Genomic DNA, 14,745 nt, shown 5'->3' with positions numbered 1-14,745 from the left:
CCTGCCAAGATGGGGCGCCTCCACATACAGTATGTATCCCCGAGCTGCTAGCCCCAAGCGCAGTGAGCCACAGAGGCCTGTTAAGCTCATTTATCGCTTTCATTTCCAAACTTGTAGTCTCCAGCCAAGTTGGTAAGTTGGAGTGCATCACTTGAGGCAATATTTCAGCCTTTAACACAGCGCCCAAAAGGTTTTCCTTCCACAAATGTAAAAAAAAAAAAAAAAAAAAAAAACAACAAACAACTCCCAACACCTCTTTGGATAGAAAGTTCTACTACTAAGAAGTCGTTGCTGTGGTATTTCGAGATGCCAAGAGCTGCTGCAACCAATACTCACAACAGATTTTAGGCTGTTTTTCCATCATTGTTTGCTACTTCCTCTCAGCTTTAACTCTTACACACCATTCATGTTAAATTTGACCAATTCTGACATTTATTAAATACCTAAACTTCATTCTTTTAGCCTGAAATTTGGTCCTAAAGTGATATTTTAAAATGGATTTAGTGTGCAACAAGCCCTTGATCTGTTCTTCCAAGATTGATAATTATGGCTTATATAATTTTAATTATTCTATAGGAACTTTATTCATGCAAACATCCTTACACCATTCTAACTAAGATTTATAGTATTTATAGTAGCCTAACCAGCACTTTATTATTTACATTAGGAGCACTTTATGGATTGTGTTTTGTGTCTAGTGTTTGTGTTTTTTGTGTAATGACTGTAGTGTGGTGTCGTAGGCTTCTCCGTGGGGGTCTGTGTTGTATGTGGATCTATAATTTATGTATGTGGGTCCATAAACCTAATGAAATGAAACTAAATGTAACACAGGACATGATAATGTGTAATAGTAGATGTTTTTTTTTCTCCAAACACACACTCTCTGCTCTCTGCAGGGATTAATCATACGTTTATTAATGAGACGTGGACTATTTAGACATTCTAAACAGATCTGAAGTTTAATATCTGGCAAAGGTTCTTTCAATGAGGGAATTCCTGGTCTCCTATGAAGGTGTTGGATGTGAACAATACGTACAGATTAATAGGGACCAGTATTATTAATCATCATCAGTAATTTTTACAGTACCTGCTGTGACGTCTGTGTGCAGCAATAACGACAACTAAACATTTGTGGTAACAGCTAGGACGGGGCCCATCCATCAAAAATATTGATAATATTGATACCAAAGCTAGTATCGACATCAGATCGATACTAGCGTGATGAGATCGATACTTTTGTTACAGTTTCTCTTCCACACGTCCAGTAAATTACTCTCACAGAGTTCAGACTCTCCAAGTCTGCAGGATTTTCTCCATCTCCACCTGTAGTAAAAGGTGGGATATGAACAGAGTTTGACACTCAAATCCTAGAATCACAGCAGGAACCGATGCTGCTGCTGAAATGTGTCGGTACTGGGAATAGAAGACGATTACACGGGACGTAGACACACTTCTTTGGTGGAAAATGAATGAGCCAACATTTCCCTCTCTGAACCTTTTTATATTTATTATTACATTGTTGCTTTTTCTTATTTCACACTAATTCTTCAAAAACACTGCTGTGTAGGAAAAGGAGAATTATTTAATTTTTATACTGTTAAATGGTTTTATATTGTAATTAGTTAAACGCTTTATTTGCCTAAAATATTTGTCCAGTGTTTTATCACAATCAACTAAAAGTAATTATTAATTAACAATTATAACTATTGAGTTATTCAATGATCGGATCGATACGAAAATCCCCAGTATCGGCCACCCTTAGTAACTGCTGAACATTCGTAGCTTAAAGGAATTTTAGCCCATTCATCATTACAGAACCACTTCAGTTACCTTAATACGTTTAGGCGGTGTTGTATATTGGTTATTACTGGTTTATGACAACTTATTAACCTCCTGAGACCCTGCGTCCTCATATGGGGACATTTAGTTTTAGGTTTTACGACAGTTTATTCTGCTTCATTTAAACCCGTTGCCCTCGTTAGTGGACACTTTAGTCTGCCATCTAGTGGTAGCAAAGGGTCAATACACTAGTCGGTAAAAACATGATGTTGGGCGGATTTATTCTACACACAATACAAATTGGACAAGGAACAAAACGTATTTATTTATGCCTATTAAGGTTTGTAGTTTGATATGACCCACAAATTTAACAAATTTCATCAATAGCAACAAGCTACAACATCGCTTGTTAGCAAGTACTTGTTTAAGGACGTTAGGACTTCATTGTTCGCAATTCTGGTTTTGCTCAGCCATATTATTAGCCAAATTAAATGAATTAAAATTAAAAAATCCCAATGTCCACATATGAGGACAGTTTTTATATGTCTTAGGTCCTGCTGATCCCAAATGATGTGGAGAAATTAAAAATGCAGACCAAATAAAAGCTTGGAGGTTAACTGTGCAATAGAAAAAAAAACAGGATATCAACCTAATCATATTTTGTTCAGTAACAATTATTGAGCTCAATTCCACCCAACACTTCATATGTGAAGAATAGCCAGCTCTGGTGAGCTAATATGGATTCACCTGGAAACTGCAGTCCAATGCTCTGCTAAGCAAAGGCTAGGCGTGTGGACGGAGCTGTCATGTTTTTGTTATTTTCCACTTGCAATGCAGGTGACAGCGCATTTCTTCTGGGATGAAAACCCCGTGGGCACTGAGGGATTTGTGTGTATGTAGCAGCACAGAGGAGCCTGGGGACACGCTGCTGTGTGAGCGTAGCCTAGCAGAGGCGACGGAGGCGCTTTTACGTGCCGTAAAAAAACAGCCATGTAGAAACGGAAACATGAGCGTTCTGTGCGTGTACATACGTCTGGAATCGGATGCGTACAGCCCGAGTGTGAACTTCTGATCCACGTCTTCCACCTCTCTTTACACATCCAAAGCCCACACACAGCCATGCGCATCAAAAAAAAAAAAAAAAAAAAAAAAAGGAACATAACAACAGCTATGTGTACTGTAAACTTTAAGAAGCTTAAAAGGAGATTTAGGAAGCATGTCACTCACACATGTCCTCTGGGAAATGTGTGTGCTCGCTGCTCAGACTCCTCCGTGACCTTTTCATACGTGATTAGAAACTCCAATCAACTCACAGTGTCACTCTGGTAAAATACAGCACATCCCATTTCATGCTTCTGTCACGTTGTCGGCTGCTTGTCAGTGAAGTTTCTCTTTGCTGCGAGGTAACTGCAACGTCATGTCAAAACTGAGAGGGTTTGGAGAAAAGACTCGTGGATGATGTGACAGAGACATGCGATATTATTTCAGAGAGCCGAGGTCCCCAGACAGATGAAGAGGGAGAAATATGATTGAGTATGGGATTGTGAAAGCAGATTACTCATGTAGATTGTGAATGACAGTCTACTAATCAGATTAAGAGCAGAATAATCCGAGATGAAAAAAAAACGTCAAAAAAGAGAAACTGCTAAATATGAGTCACAGACAGTATGGCCAAGTAGGAATAAACAGGAATAAACAAGTCCTTCCTCGTAGTGTGTGGAGACATTAGAGCGAAGCCTTCCAGGGGAAAATGTTTTATTTGACGAAAATAGAGGCGTTATGGAGGATATTCACGTTGTAATCTGAATTTTTTCGCTAGATGACTCAACAAACAAAAATAGTGTGATGGGTCTCTTTTAAGACTAAAGTGTTTTTCTCATTTCCATTAAAAAGAACCTGGAAAAAGTTGCACTTTCTGAACCAGGCGGCAACCTCTGGTGCAAAAAACTGCAGTTCATCGAGTGGCCACTTGAGGCTCCAAAAGAGAGCAGACCCTCATTGACCCCCATGTTTAAAAGCCCAACTTTACAGCAATATTAAACATGTTTAACTATTCATGACATCTGTACAGAGGGTGAATTTTTTTCTAACTCATTTGTTTATTTTTTAAGGTTTAAAATTCCCACTTTGAGTGACAGGTGGTAAGCTGAGCTAACAGGTAGCAGAGAGTTGGGTGGGCGGGTCTCGACGTCCAGGCTGCTTTAGCTCCGCCCCAACATAACCCTCCTTGTCCGCATTTGGAATATCCGAGTGTCGGCGAAGTAAAATTCATCCAACGACGATCACAGGCTCCTCCCTCTGGGTGACGTCATGATGGGTTTGTCCATAGTATTTATAGTCAATGTTCTAAACACACTGTCAAAAATGGACATGGACATCCATCTATCCACCAGACTCTTGAGGAATGGTTCAGTGGCTCAGTGTGGTGTCTCCAGCCATCACCATCTTGGCGTTTCCTGACTCCATCTAACTCCTGGCTAATTGAAAAATGGTCAAAATGCTAAGTGTGAGGCAGACAAGGGACTCCTAATATGCAGTTTATACTTCTGTGGATCCACTGAAAGTGTTTGAAGCCTTAGTCGCCACGGTACACAATGCAGACTGCACATACTGTAATTGGTCCGCGTGGTAGTAACGTACCTCCACTTAAGGAGTTCTGCCTGCTTCTTGTTCTGCATTAACATACATAGAGTTTGGAAAATCTGCAAAGTAGCTATGAAGCTGCTCTGGAAGCCGGTGGTGGAACAGCTCCTCAACAAGACATATCCCGTACCCATCCTCATACACCTAGATATCATTTCTGCGTCATCATTTCTATATTTACATCCATATTCCTATATTGTGACATCCACATCCATTTACACATCTCAGTGTCAGAGTGGCATAGCTAGTAATGCTGCCATTGATGTGGCAAAGGAGCTAGCGGCTACACGTTGTCGTGAAAAGAAAGGTATGGGTTCAAGGTTGTGTGTTTATAACACACCCAAATCACATCAACAAACAGCCGAGAACCACGAATGAACACGTCCTAATGCCCCCTATATATTCCTGCGTTACTAACCACAGACGTGCGCTCTCCCCGCTAGCAGCAGAGTAACACATTCCCATGCTTCCCCGCTCTCTGTCTCCGTCCTTTTTAACATGCTCTTTCTTCTGTCCGAACGCGTCTTTCTGCATGGGCGAGCTCGTGCCGCATACAGCGGGGCAGGACAGCTGCCTGCCATGCATAATGTGTCCTCTGAGAGCCCCCTCTGGCAGGTGGAAACCCACGAGAGCCTTGGCCGTGCACACGGAGACAGAGAGGGAGAGAGTCCCCGGCACTATGGAAAGGTCTGCAAACATATGGCACTGAAGAGGGACGTGAAAGGTTTTCCAGGAAGGCGCATGAGGGGAAGAAAGGAGGCTCAGGCAGCACGACACACATCATTGTCTTGTTATTGGCTGTTACTCAGATACATCTTCTCCACGCCAAAGAAGTCTCATTAAATATGACTGAACACGTGAAAGATTTTCTCCGGGTTTAAGATGACAAGGTTTACATATGGACCTTATGTAGAAGGCTCCAAGTGTGTCACTTATACAAACTAATGCAACAAATATCAAATGTCAAAATGAATGTTTGACAAACAGTAAATTGCAAGAAAATGATTTCTCTCCAAGTCAAATGGAGCTCAGACTTTATGAATATAAACCTGCTTCCTGTTGTGATCACTTCTCCTTTTTTAGGCTGCTTGCAGGGCTTTCCTATTTCTTCGCGTCCCGGTGCGTGGCTGGCTCTGCAGTTGGCCTTTCCCTCATTAGTCACCTTGTTTCGGTGAATTTATGTGAAAGCACACATCACTGAATATCTTCTGACGGGCCAAAAAACAGATTCGCAATAAAATAAGAACACAACTGAGATCGATGACGGGGAGCTGCTTCCTGAATTCATGCCCCTGGTAGAGGATGAAAAAGCTTTCCCTGCTCCTCAGCCACTGTCCAGTGGGTTGTATTTAATCACACGTGAAGGGAAATTCATCAAAATAATGTCAAACTTGGACTGGATGGGTGTTTAAAGAGCCACGGCGGATTTATTGGTTTAGTGAGTTTTAAATGTTTACTATAAGTCTTCTATACTTACAGCTGACCATTTGGCTACAAGCGTGAATGTATTTATGAGCATCCATTTGTATCTGGGCAATTGGAAAACTTGCATCAGCTAGCAAAATATAACACGGGCAGCTACATTAGTCTTAGAGGAAATGTGATTCTGTTGAGATCTGAAAAAGTCGGCATTGCTTCGTCTGAATCATGTAACTCTAAGATACTTGAGGTAAAATGAATGCAGAGAAAATATAAACACACGTACTAAGTGGGCTGCTAGTAAAATCTACTATGCATCAATTACTTAAGCTTTCACTGTGTGAATATATAGCATCAAATTCTCTAGAATTTGCTGTTCAAGCAAAGTAACATTCGTTACTATGCCTCAGTTTTACTTAAGCTTATGTGAGATTATGTCTAAATAAACTAGTGTTTATTTCACCGAGTACAGCTATGGCTATGGCTCAAGCAACCACACAGAAGAGACAAATAAGTTATGGGAACACAGCCGAGTTTCGTTTGCAGGAATAATTTGTTGGTTATGGATTTGACGCTAAAAAAAAAAAAAAGAATACTACCTTTGACGAATTTGCAAAAATGACTTGTGTGGCTCTGTCGTAAAATAGTGAAACATCCCCAAAATTCACATGGAGCAGTGTTTCTCCTGAAGCCAGCTCTCATTTCCCAGGACATCACATACTGTAAGTCAATTCTATCAAAGCCGTTGGAGTTGCAGAAACCTGTGCAATGACTCTAATTTTAAACAGAACAAACCTCGAGACTGTAGCCAAACGTTCTGTGCTGGTCTCGTCGTCGTATTGTATTTTTTGACACCTGGTTCCTTTCAGTTTCTTTTATTTTATTTTGTTTACTCATGCCAAGGCCTGGTCTGTCCAAAATGTCCCATTTGCACAAGCAGAGGTGCCAAAGGATACACCAATCAGGCATAACATTATGACCACCTTCTAAATATTGTGTAGGTCCATTGTGGTGACTTATCAGACAGTGGACATGGGCCTTCTGAGGGTGTCCTGTGGTGTCTGGCAATAGAATATTGTCAGTGTTGACCTTTGGGTCCTATGAGTTGAGGATCATCCCACAGATACTACCACCGATCAGTTTGGGATCTAGTGAATTTGGAGGCCAGGTCAACACCTTGTGCGTTTTTTTTGTTTGTTTGTTTGTTTGTTTGTTTTTAAGTTGTCCCTGAACATTTTTGTGTGTGATGTCTAAGTAACATCCACACCAATGAACTCCAGTTCCAAAGGTTTCCCAGCAGAACACTGAATTGTCACAAGATGGTTGATGTTATTCACTTCTCCTGTCGGTGGTTATAATGTTATGGCTGATTGGTGTAAACCACCAGTAGTGACAAGCCACTCTTTTCCATCTGACTGCTTCCCAGGGTGTTCCCAGTCTGAATACTGTGATCCTCTGAAAGGCATCTTGGCTGAGCTGTATTTGTGTGTGTGTGTCTAAGTGCTACCACACTATCCAGGGTCTAGGCAGAAACTGGTGAATCTCAATTTAAGGCCTTTTACTTCATTTTCTACTGGGAATGAGCAACTGGATGGATGTCCTGAATAAAGCATGAGCTGGTATTTACAGTATGTGCTGACAAGTAAAGGTTCTTCGGGTGATTTTGGTGAGTTTCTCATTAAAGGGCTAAAACATTGTAAGCAAAGCTGCTTGCACACATTTGCTTTGAGGCCAGATTAGTGAGTGCAAACTGAAGACACATCATTATATTCCCGTGTTGATCTGCTTAATGCTACGAGGATCGCAATAACAACCGACTGACTAGTTCATCCAGCTGAATGACACGGTGATAGTAGCTTCTGCCACAGCTGAGAAATGTAACTCACAAAAATGGACTTCTAATTGACAGCTTGTATTGGCTCTGTTTGTTAGTGGGGAGACAAGTGTCTTCAGGGGGCTTTTCATGTGCCTGAAGTTGCCTGACATGTTGGAATTATTTCCCTGTTGGTCTTAAAAACCAAACCCTAATTGGATTACTTCAGCACAAATTGGCAGATTTGAAGTGAGCCGGCGAAGCGACCGTTCACAGTATCAAGAACAAACAAATACACTCATGTCAGTCGAACTATTTGCAGACAAATATAAAAATCCAGGTTGCCACGCAGCTTGCCAAGCTTCCACCAGGTAAAACCCCAGAAGGATACACGCTCCGCACAATTACTATCAATTCCAGACAAGCAGCATTTTTACCACAGCAGACTGGTGCACGGATCCCGGATATCTGCTGGGTGGCTGTCAGCTGGGGGAATGTAATCCAAGCAGCTGTTTAGCATTTAGCAGCTCCAGCAAGAGAAGGGGAGAAGCTACAAAAGGACACATCTGCTGCAATTAGATTCAGAAATTTAGCTCCATAGCAAACACCACATCCAATTTATGGTGCAAAGTGCGTAGCAACTGAAGGAAGAATGTTCATTTGATGAAGTCCAGTGAGTTAATGGAATATTTAATTTTTATTTAGTCGCTCTCATATCTGAAGCTCCAGCTAACCTTCTCCTGGTTAGGCTTAGCTTAGCATTAAAACTGGCTATGTAAGCGGCTGCCAACGTGTTCCCATGCAGGGTGTTTGGAAACTCTGGCTAAACACTAAGTTAAACCATTGCCAATGAAGACAGAGCCGAAGTACCTTCAAGCATTTACTGTGATATTGTTGTGTACATATACCATAACATATACAGCATTGCGTGCATTGTGATTTAAAGCTTCAAGGCTCAGACCCAGGTAAAATGGTGAAACAGGAAGTGAGAAAACCAAGTGACTTAACAGCCTGAACTGAATGTGAGACCTCACTGAGAAGTTAAGAGTGAAGTTAAGAGTCTCAAAATCCGTCTTTGGGCAGAAACAGTTTATGCAACTGGTGTCAAATTTTCTATTTTTTTTATGAACAGTGCCTTGATCGGGGGTTATTACCTCAACCTTTTTCACAGGTCCATCCTTTCCAGAGAACATCATTCACTATTGAAACACGCTGCAGCTAGCATTAGCAATGTAGATTAGCTGGTCAAATGTGTTGAATGTGAACAACTATAGACAGTATGAAGATGTATGCGGAATAGCTCCTCTAAAGTGAAGCTAAAGCAAGTACAGCTCCCCCTGGTGTCTAGCTGCAGTATAGGTCGTAAGCTCCACCCCCTCAATGTTAGTGGGTGGGACTTGGGCCAAACAAAAACACTAAAATACTCTATATTTGGAGGATACAAGGATGGTTTCTGTCGTTTTAGGTAGTTAATACTGATGCAAAATCAAGTGTCAAAAGTGGACACGTTTAACTTTAGCTCTACAAACAGGATGTGGCATAATGGCAACTACCGTGACAGTAACATAAAAACATAATACATAAAAATGTAAAAAATAAGTATAGAGTTTAATCCAACAATCAATATCATAGCTGTACTGGCTCCAAACTTGTGAGATAGGGCCGTCCTTACCCAAGGGAACATAGTGTCATTTTGACCAATGCAAGGAAGTGGGGATGCATTGTCCATATTTATATACAGTCTAAGTGATAAACAATAACCTGTTGAAATTCACAATCTATGCCACTAAGTACATAGTGTCAATGGAGGTAAAAAACATATGTATGTAATTTAATCCTTAGAGTTTATTTTAAAGAATGAGTGCTAGCCAGTTAAGGTAAGGCTTAAAAGCTACATAGATAAAGTGTCTGTCTATATATTATTTTACACCATTTATTTGTGTGTTTATTTACTAGATAATACTTTTATTCATTCAATGTCAAACATCTTGGAAAGAGTTTTCCTGATTTCGTCTGTGCTAATTTAGTCTAAAAGTAAGTAATCCTTATTTAAAATAATTCCATAATCAAATTTAAATCCCAACCCTTTCACACAGTACACGACAGAGGCTGAATATGTTTTAACACGTCACAGTGACCAGCTCTCCAGTCTTTACCAACCCAAACTAATCCCAGCTCGAGCTTAGGGCAGATATAAAACAGGTATTGATCCTCTCATCCAGCTCTCAGCAAGACGGCCAATAGTTCATGCCTCACCTATAACATTCCTCAGACTGTGTTTGCCTTCATCTCCAGAACTAACAACGAGAGGAAAAAGGACCTCACAATGGTTTAATTCAGCTGCCATGGAAATGAATCTGACACATGAGGTTCTAATCAAAGCAAACTCAGCTTCGTGTTCCTGACGGCGGCACGAGCAAAGAAAGGTGCCACTGAAACAGTTAATGAGCACCAGTCGAAGCGGGAACCAAGAGCTTCAAACTGCACCAATTTTTTGAATCACCCCTTAGTTACAGCTGACCTTCTCCTCGTTAGCTAAGCTTAGCATAACGGCTGAAGGTGAAGGTAAATAGGCATAATTAACAAAATAAAAAGCTTAATTTATTATTATAAACTGATATTAACTTGCTTTTATCATTTTATTTTTTTAAATCAAACTACAAAATACCCACCTGAAAACACTGCAAACAATCAAACAACCTCTTTAAGTTGTTGTTTATTTCCCACCTACTGTGAAACAGGCTTCATCACAAAGAGAACAGATCCTTTTACCTCCAGAATGCGGTGGAGGGCCACACAGCAGAACCACTCCTTGACCTTCACGAACCGATACCGAGCTTCTTCTTTGAGTCTTGAAGTTTTCCAGGTCTGAAAAATAAAAATTAAAACAGCAGTAAGTAAAAACGTCTCCAGGAGTCAGCGGCTGACATGTTTGATCACTAAATACATGAAAGGGCTGTCGTGAACAAATGGCAGTTATTTCCCTTTTCCTCCGGCTCCTATTCAAGGTGACTTTGCGCGGAGCCTAAAGGTAGCGCTGCAGCCGGCGCAGGAACGCGACGGGGCAGCGCCGTGGATTGTAGAGCTCATGCGGATAAAAACACCACACACTCAACGAGTGCCAGCAACTTTCCCGCCTACATTTCTTGGCTCAACAGGAAGAAACTGAGGCTTTATGCTGACAAGTACAGTACTTGTAAACTCCAGCTCCTGATAGTGTGTCAGGGCCGCGGCGCAAACGCCGAATCGCTGCAGCTCCCTCATACCACGCTACTGATGCACATGTTTGAAACAAAAAATGAATATTTGAACCTGTGCATTATTAGAAAATACTAATTATAATGCAAATTTACAAACAGCGCTAGGCCTAGTTTAATATAGAACTAATATAACAGGTAGTGGGTCACTACTTAATGTCTCCACTAGTTTGAGGGTCCTGAAGACCCCTGATTTACAGCTCTGCGTTTATAAGGGACGTGTCTGAACTTTCTGCAGCTGACTTTTGGCAGTAAACAGCCGCTGGCTTTGCCTCAGGCCATACCACCCCCTATGTGTGTCTGCGCTGTAGACATCCAACACTCGTATCGACAACGAGCATCAGAAATTAGCTGAATTAAGTGGCCCTGGTTATTTGCTTTGAGCGAAGTGGACTTAAAGACAGAAATAAGTGGTTAAAACAAGGTAAAAAGTTAGATTTTTTTCATAAAAAAGAACTATCCTTGGCATTTTTTAGGCTTATATCTGTTCAACTGAGGACTTTCAATCTAAATGTGTGTCATCTTATCAACTCAGACACACAAAGGAATCGGTCTGGTCCACAGGCTGTTTTCTTATTTCTTATTTTTGACTCAAGCATAGAATTCCAAGTCCAAAACAGCTTTTATTATTTTTTATGTGTATTGGAGACACATAAACGAACACAAAACGACAAAAAGTTTCTTTTTTTAAAATTTCCAATTCACAGCTGAATGTGGAAGGAGTAAGTGTCAAGTGAAAAAAAAACAACAAAAAACGTATATATTTATATTTGTCGTTCTTTTTATTTTTTGAGTCTTTGTGAGGAGAAAAATGCACATAAAACAGGTGGATGGACTCACATTTCCCTGCCTCTGATCACTAGATACCAAATGCTTTGTGCTATACACGGCTTTCAAATCAAGGCAGATTTGTTTTTGTATTAATCATGTGGTTTAATTTGTTTTCCAGGAACCAGTTATTTGCACGTAACAGACAACATGGAGCATAAATCTGCAGGGTAATTACGTACTGGAGGAGACACACTTCCGAGAAGCAGAAAATGAATAAAAACGACCTGTTACTGTACCATGCGTGTCCTACTGGTAATTGTATGTTGCAAATAATGGTCTGACATGAGCTAAATATATCATGACAAAATTAAAAGTGTTGAAATCAGCAGTGACACATACAAACCGATGTGAGTGAAACAGCCTCGGTGCTAAGAGGAGAGGGTTACCATGGCAGGTCACGCATCAGAGCCTTTTAATAGCTCCGGGGGCAATCAGGTTACCTTTCATTCATCAGATCCGCCTCCAGCGAGCATTACAAAGCTATTCCCGGCACCGGAAGTACTGTTAAACTAAACTGATTCTCCTCTGACAGCTGATGGAAACAATAGCAGCTCATAAGCATTTCAAACAGTCGACTCCTCTAATGATGCACGGAGATAAAAGGAATTCACACATGCGGGGGGGGGGGGGGGGGGGGGGCAAAATCTGTGGTTGATTTGACATTTGTTCCCACACAGATCTAAATTTCCTTAAATACACATTAACATGAATCTGACATATTTTAATAAAGGAATAAGGGATAGATTAATATATAGCTTAATATATAGCTAAGCAGCGGGTTCCTACTTAATCTCTCCATCAGTTTGGGGCTCAACAAAATAAAGACAAATGAAAACATAAACAACAACAACAACCAAAAACCCAAACAAGTTTGTCCTTTGCAAGTTCAAAAAGGAGTGGGAGGAAGTGGAAACTTGTCTAGTCCCACCCTTACGCTAATCATACGGGAAAGGACACACTGAACATGAATAATGGTAAATAAAATTAAAATAAATAAATAAATAAAAATAAACATAAACTGAATATTCCATCCTCAATATGTCTGAAATGGAGTGAGAGGAAGTATAGACTTATTGTATCCCATCTCTTAATAGTTATAATCACAATATAAACAAAATAAACCAACTATTAATACTCTACTGAAGTAGTCATCAAAAGAAGAATAAATTAAAATCAGTATAATCAGTCTCCTTGTAGTTTTTCTTAAACTGCTGTAATTTAGAACAATGATGCACAAATATTTACTGCAATTAAGCTACGTGGCAAAATCTGTGCATTAAATATCTCCTCACTTCTTACATTGTTCTGTGTAATGTCTTTTTATAATTTAATAATGTCCTCCACCTGCTTCAGATAAAGCTGAAACAACAATAAAAACCTCCTCGACCTTTGACCACATTTGAACTAAACCACAGAAATAGAAAACTGAAGTACATTAAAGCCTCACTGTGTATTAGTGTATGAGGGCGGGTGGTACCGTGTTTCATATTTATCCATACATATTCTCTAAATTGGATTAATTAACCTTAATTAACCTTGCCGTATAATGCGTGCAGCATATTGTCTGGTGAATCTGAGCGGCGGTGCTCTCCGTGCAGACCTGCCTGTCGCTAAACTGCAACCAGTCCACTTTAAATTGAGATTAGTGATTAGTTCAGCTCCGACTGATCTCGATGTAAAATTATCGGGCTCACTGATTTATGAAAGGGACTATAAGGTCAGTTAATATATGTCATACTGGCTGCAGGACAAGTCAATTAAGAAGCAGCCTTTTATTTTTTTTTTTTAAACATAAATCTATTCTCAACCCATGAGTGCAGTTTAACTAAAAGCTAATTGAGACTCTTAAGCCCCATTAGAGGAGCAGGTCCTCATATTCTTTTATAGATTAACATCAGATTTGACCCATTGGGGTCAACTGTCTACTCTATAAGAAAAACTGCTTATTGAAGCTATATGGACTCAGTAGAATAATGATAAGAAAAAAAAAATCTACACCGATCAGCCATAACATTAAAACCACTGACAATAGAAATAAAATAACACAACTCAGTTTTCTGCTGGGAAACTTCTGGACCTGGCTTCCATTGGTCTGGATTTTACGTAGCATGTAGCACCCACCTAGACCCGACCAGCCCCCCACCCCACCCCACCCCACCCCATAGCAACGACACTCCTTGATGCACACACACAAAAACACTAATTAAAAAAAGACGAAGAACAGCACAAGGTGTTGACCTGTCCTCCAAATTCACCAGATCCCAAACTGATCAAGGATCTGGTATTTTCGATGTGAAAGGGGTGTAAGGGATGGTGCCGTAGGACCCAAAGGCCCATGTCCATCCTCTGATGAGTCACAACCGTTTTGGAGGCACAAGGGAAACCTTCACGATATTAGGAAGGTGGTCATAATGTTAAGCCTGATTGATATAATAGGTGTGGATGTAAGCTGCATGCAATATCTATCACATCCTTCCAATGTTGTCAGTGCTGACACCACCATGTGATTGTAGCAGAGAGCAAAAATAATAGTAATAATAAGAAAAAAACTTCAAAAAGTGTTTTTTTTTTCTCTTTCTATTGTTTGCCTCCAGGCTGCACCTTAGCTAAGTCAAGAGCTCAGAGATGAGAAAAGTCTTGGACAGCCCAGACACGGTTCTGGTGCACACTCCGGCGAAGACACTACGGATTACACTCCGTTTAAAGGCCAGTTGTCAAAACACACTTGTGTGAGTCCACCACTGAGGAAGTGTAACAAAGGTCCGTGCTGTTGCTGCTGCTGCTGCTGCTGCCTCCGCTCGGTCTCGGTCTGCACAGCCGGCCGCGTCGATGGAGTGCGAGACCCCCGGAGCTTGTGTTCCGGTTGCCATTCACCTGCAGCAGGAGCGGAGTCACTGTTCAGCCGAGGGTTTCATCAAGGACTGTTTGTGTGGAGCGAAGCACAGGTGTGTGACTGTGAAGGACTCCAAAGTTTAAGAGGTGAACTCACGGGAGGAGTGGCTT

General features: G+C 40.7%; 1 protein-coding gene across 2 annotated transcripts in view; it reads right to left on the bottom strand.

Moving 5' to 3' along the window:
• Positions 1-14,745, bottom strand: part of cntn4 (contactin 4) — a 164,295-nt gene that overhangs the window by 66,049 nt on the left and 83,501 nt on the right. For both annotated transcript variants that reach the window (XM_047583884.1, XM_047583886.1), the window contains exon 5: positions 10,427-10,522. In XM_047583884.1, the coding sequence (XP_047439840.1) occupies positions 10,427-10,522 (96 nt within the window). The remainder of the gene's footprint in view (positions 1-10,426; positions 10,523-14,745) is intronic.

The sequence above is a fragment of the Mugil cephalus genome, chromosome 4, assembly GCF_022458985.1.
Source record: "Mugil cephalus isolate CIBA_MC_2020 chromosome 4, CIBA_Mcephalus_1.1, whole genome shotgun sequence".
Taxonomy (NCBI): domain Eukaryota; kingdom Metazoa; phylum Chordata; class Actinopteri; order Mugiliformes; family Mugilidae; genus Mugil; species Mugil cephalus.
Note: the sequence above shows the minus strand (reverse complement) of the source record. Positions and strands in the feature narration are given on the sequence as shown.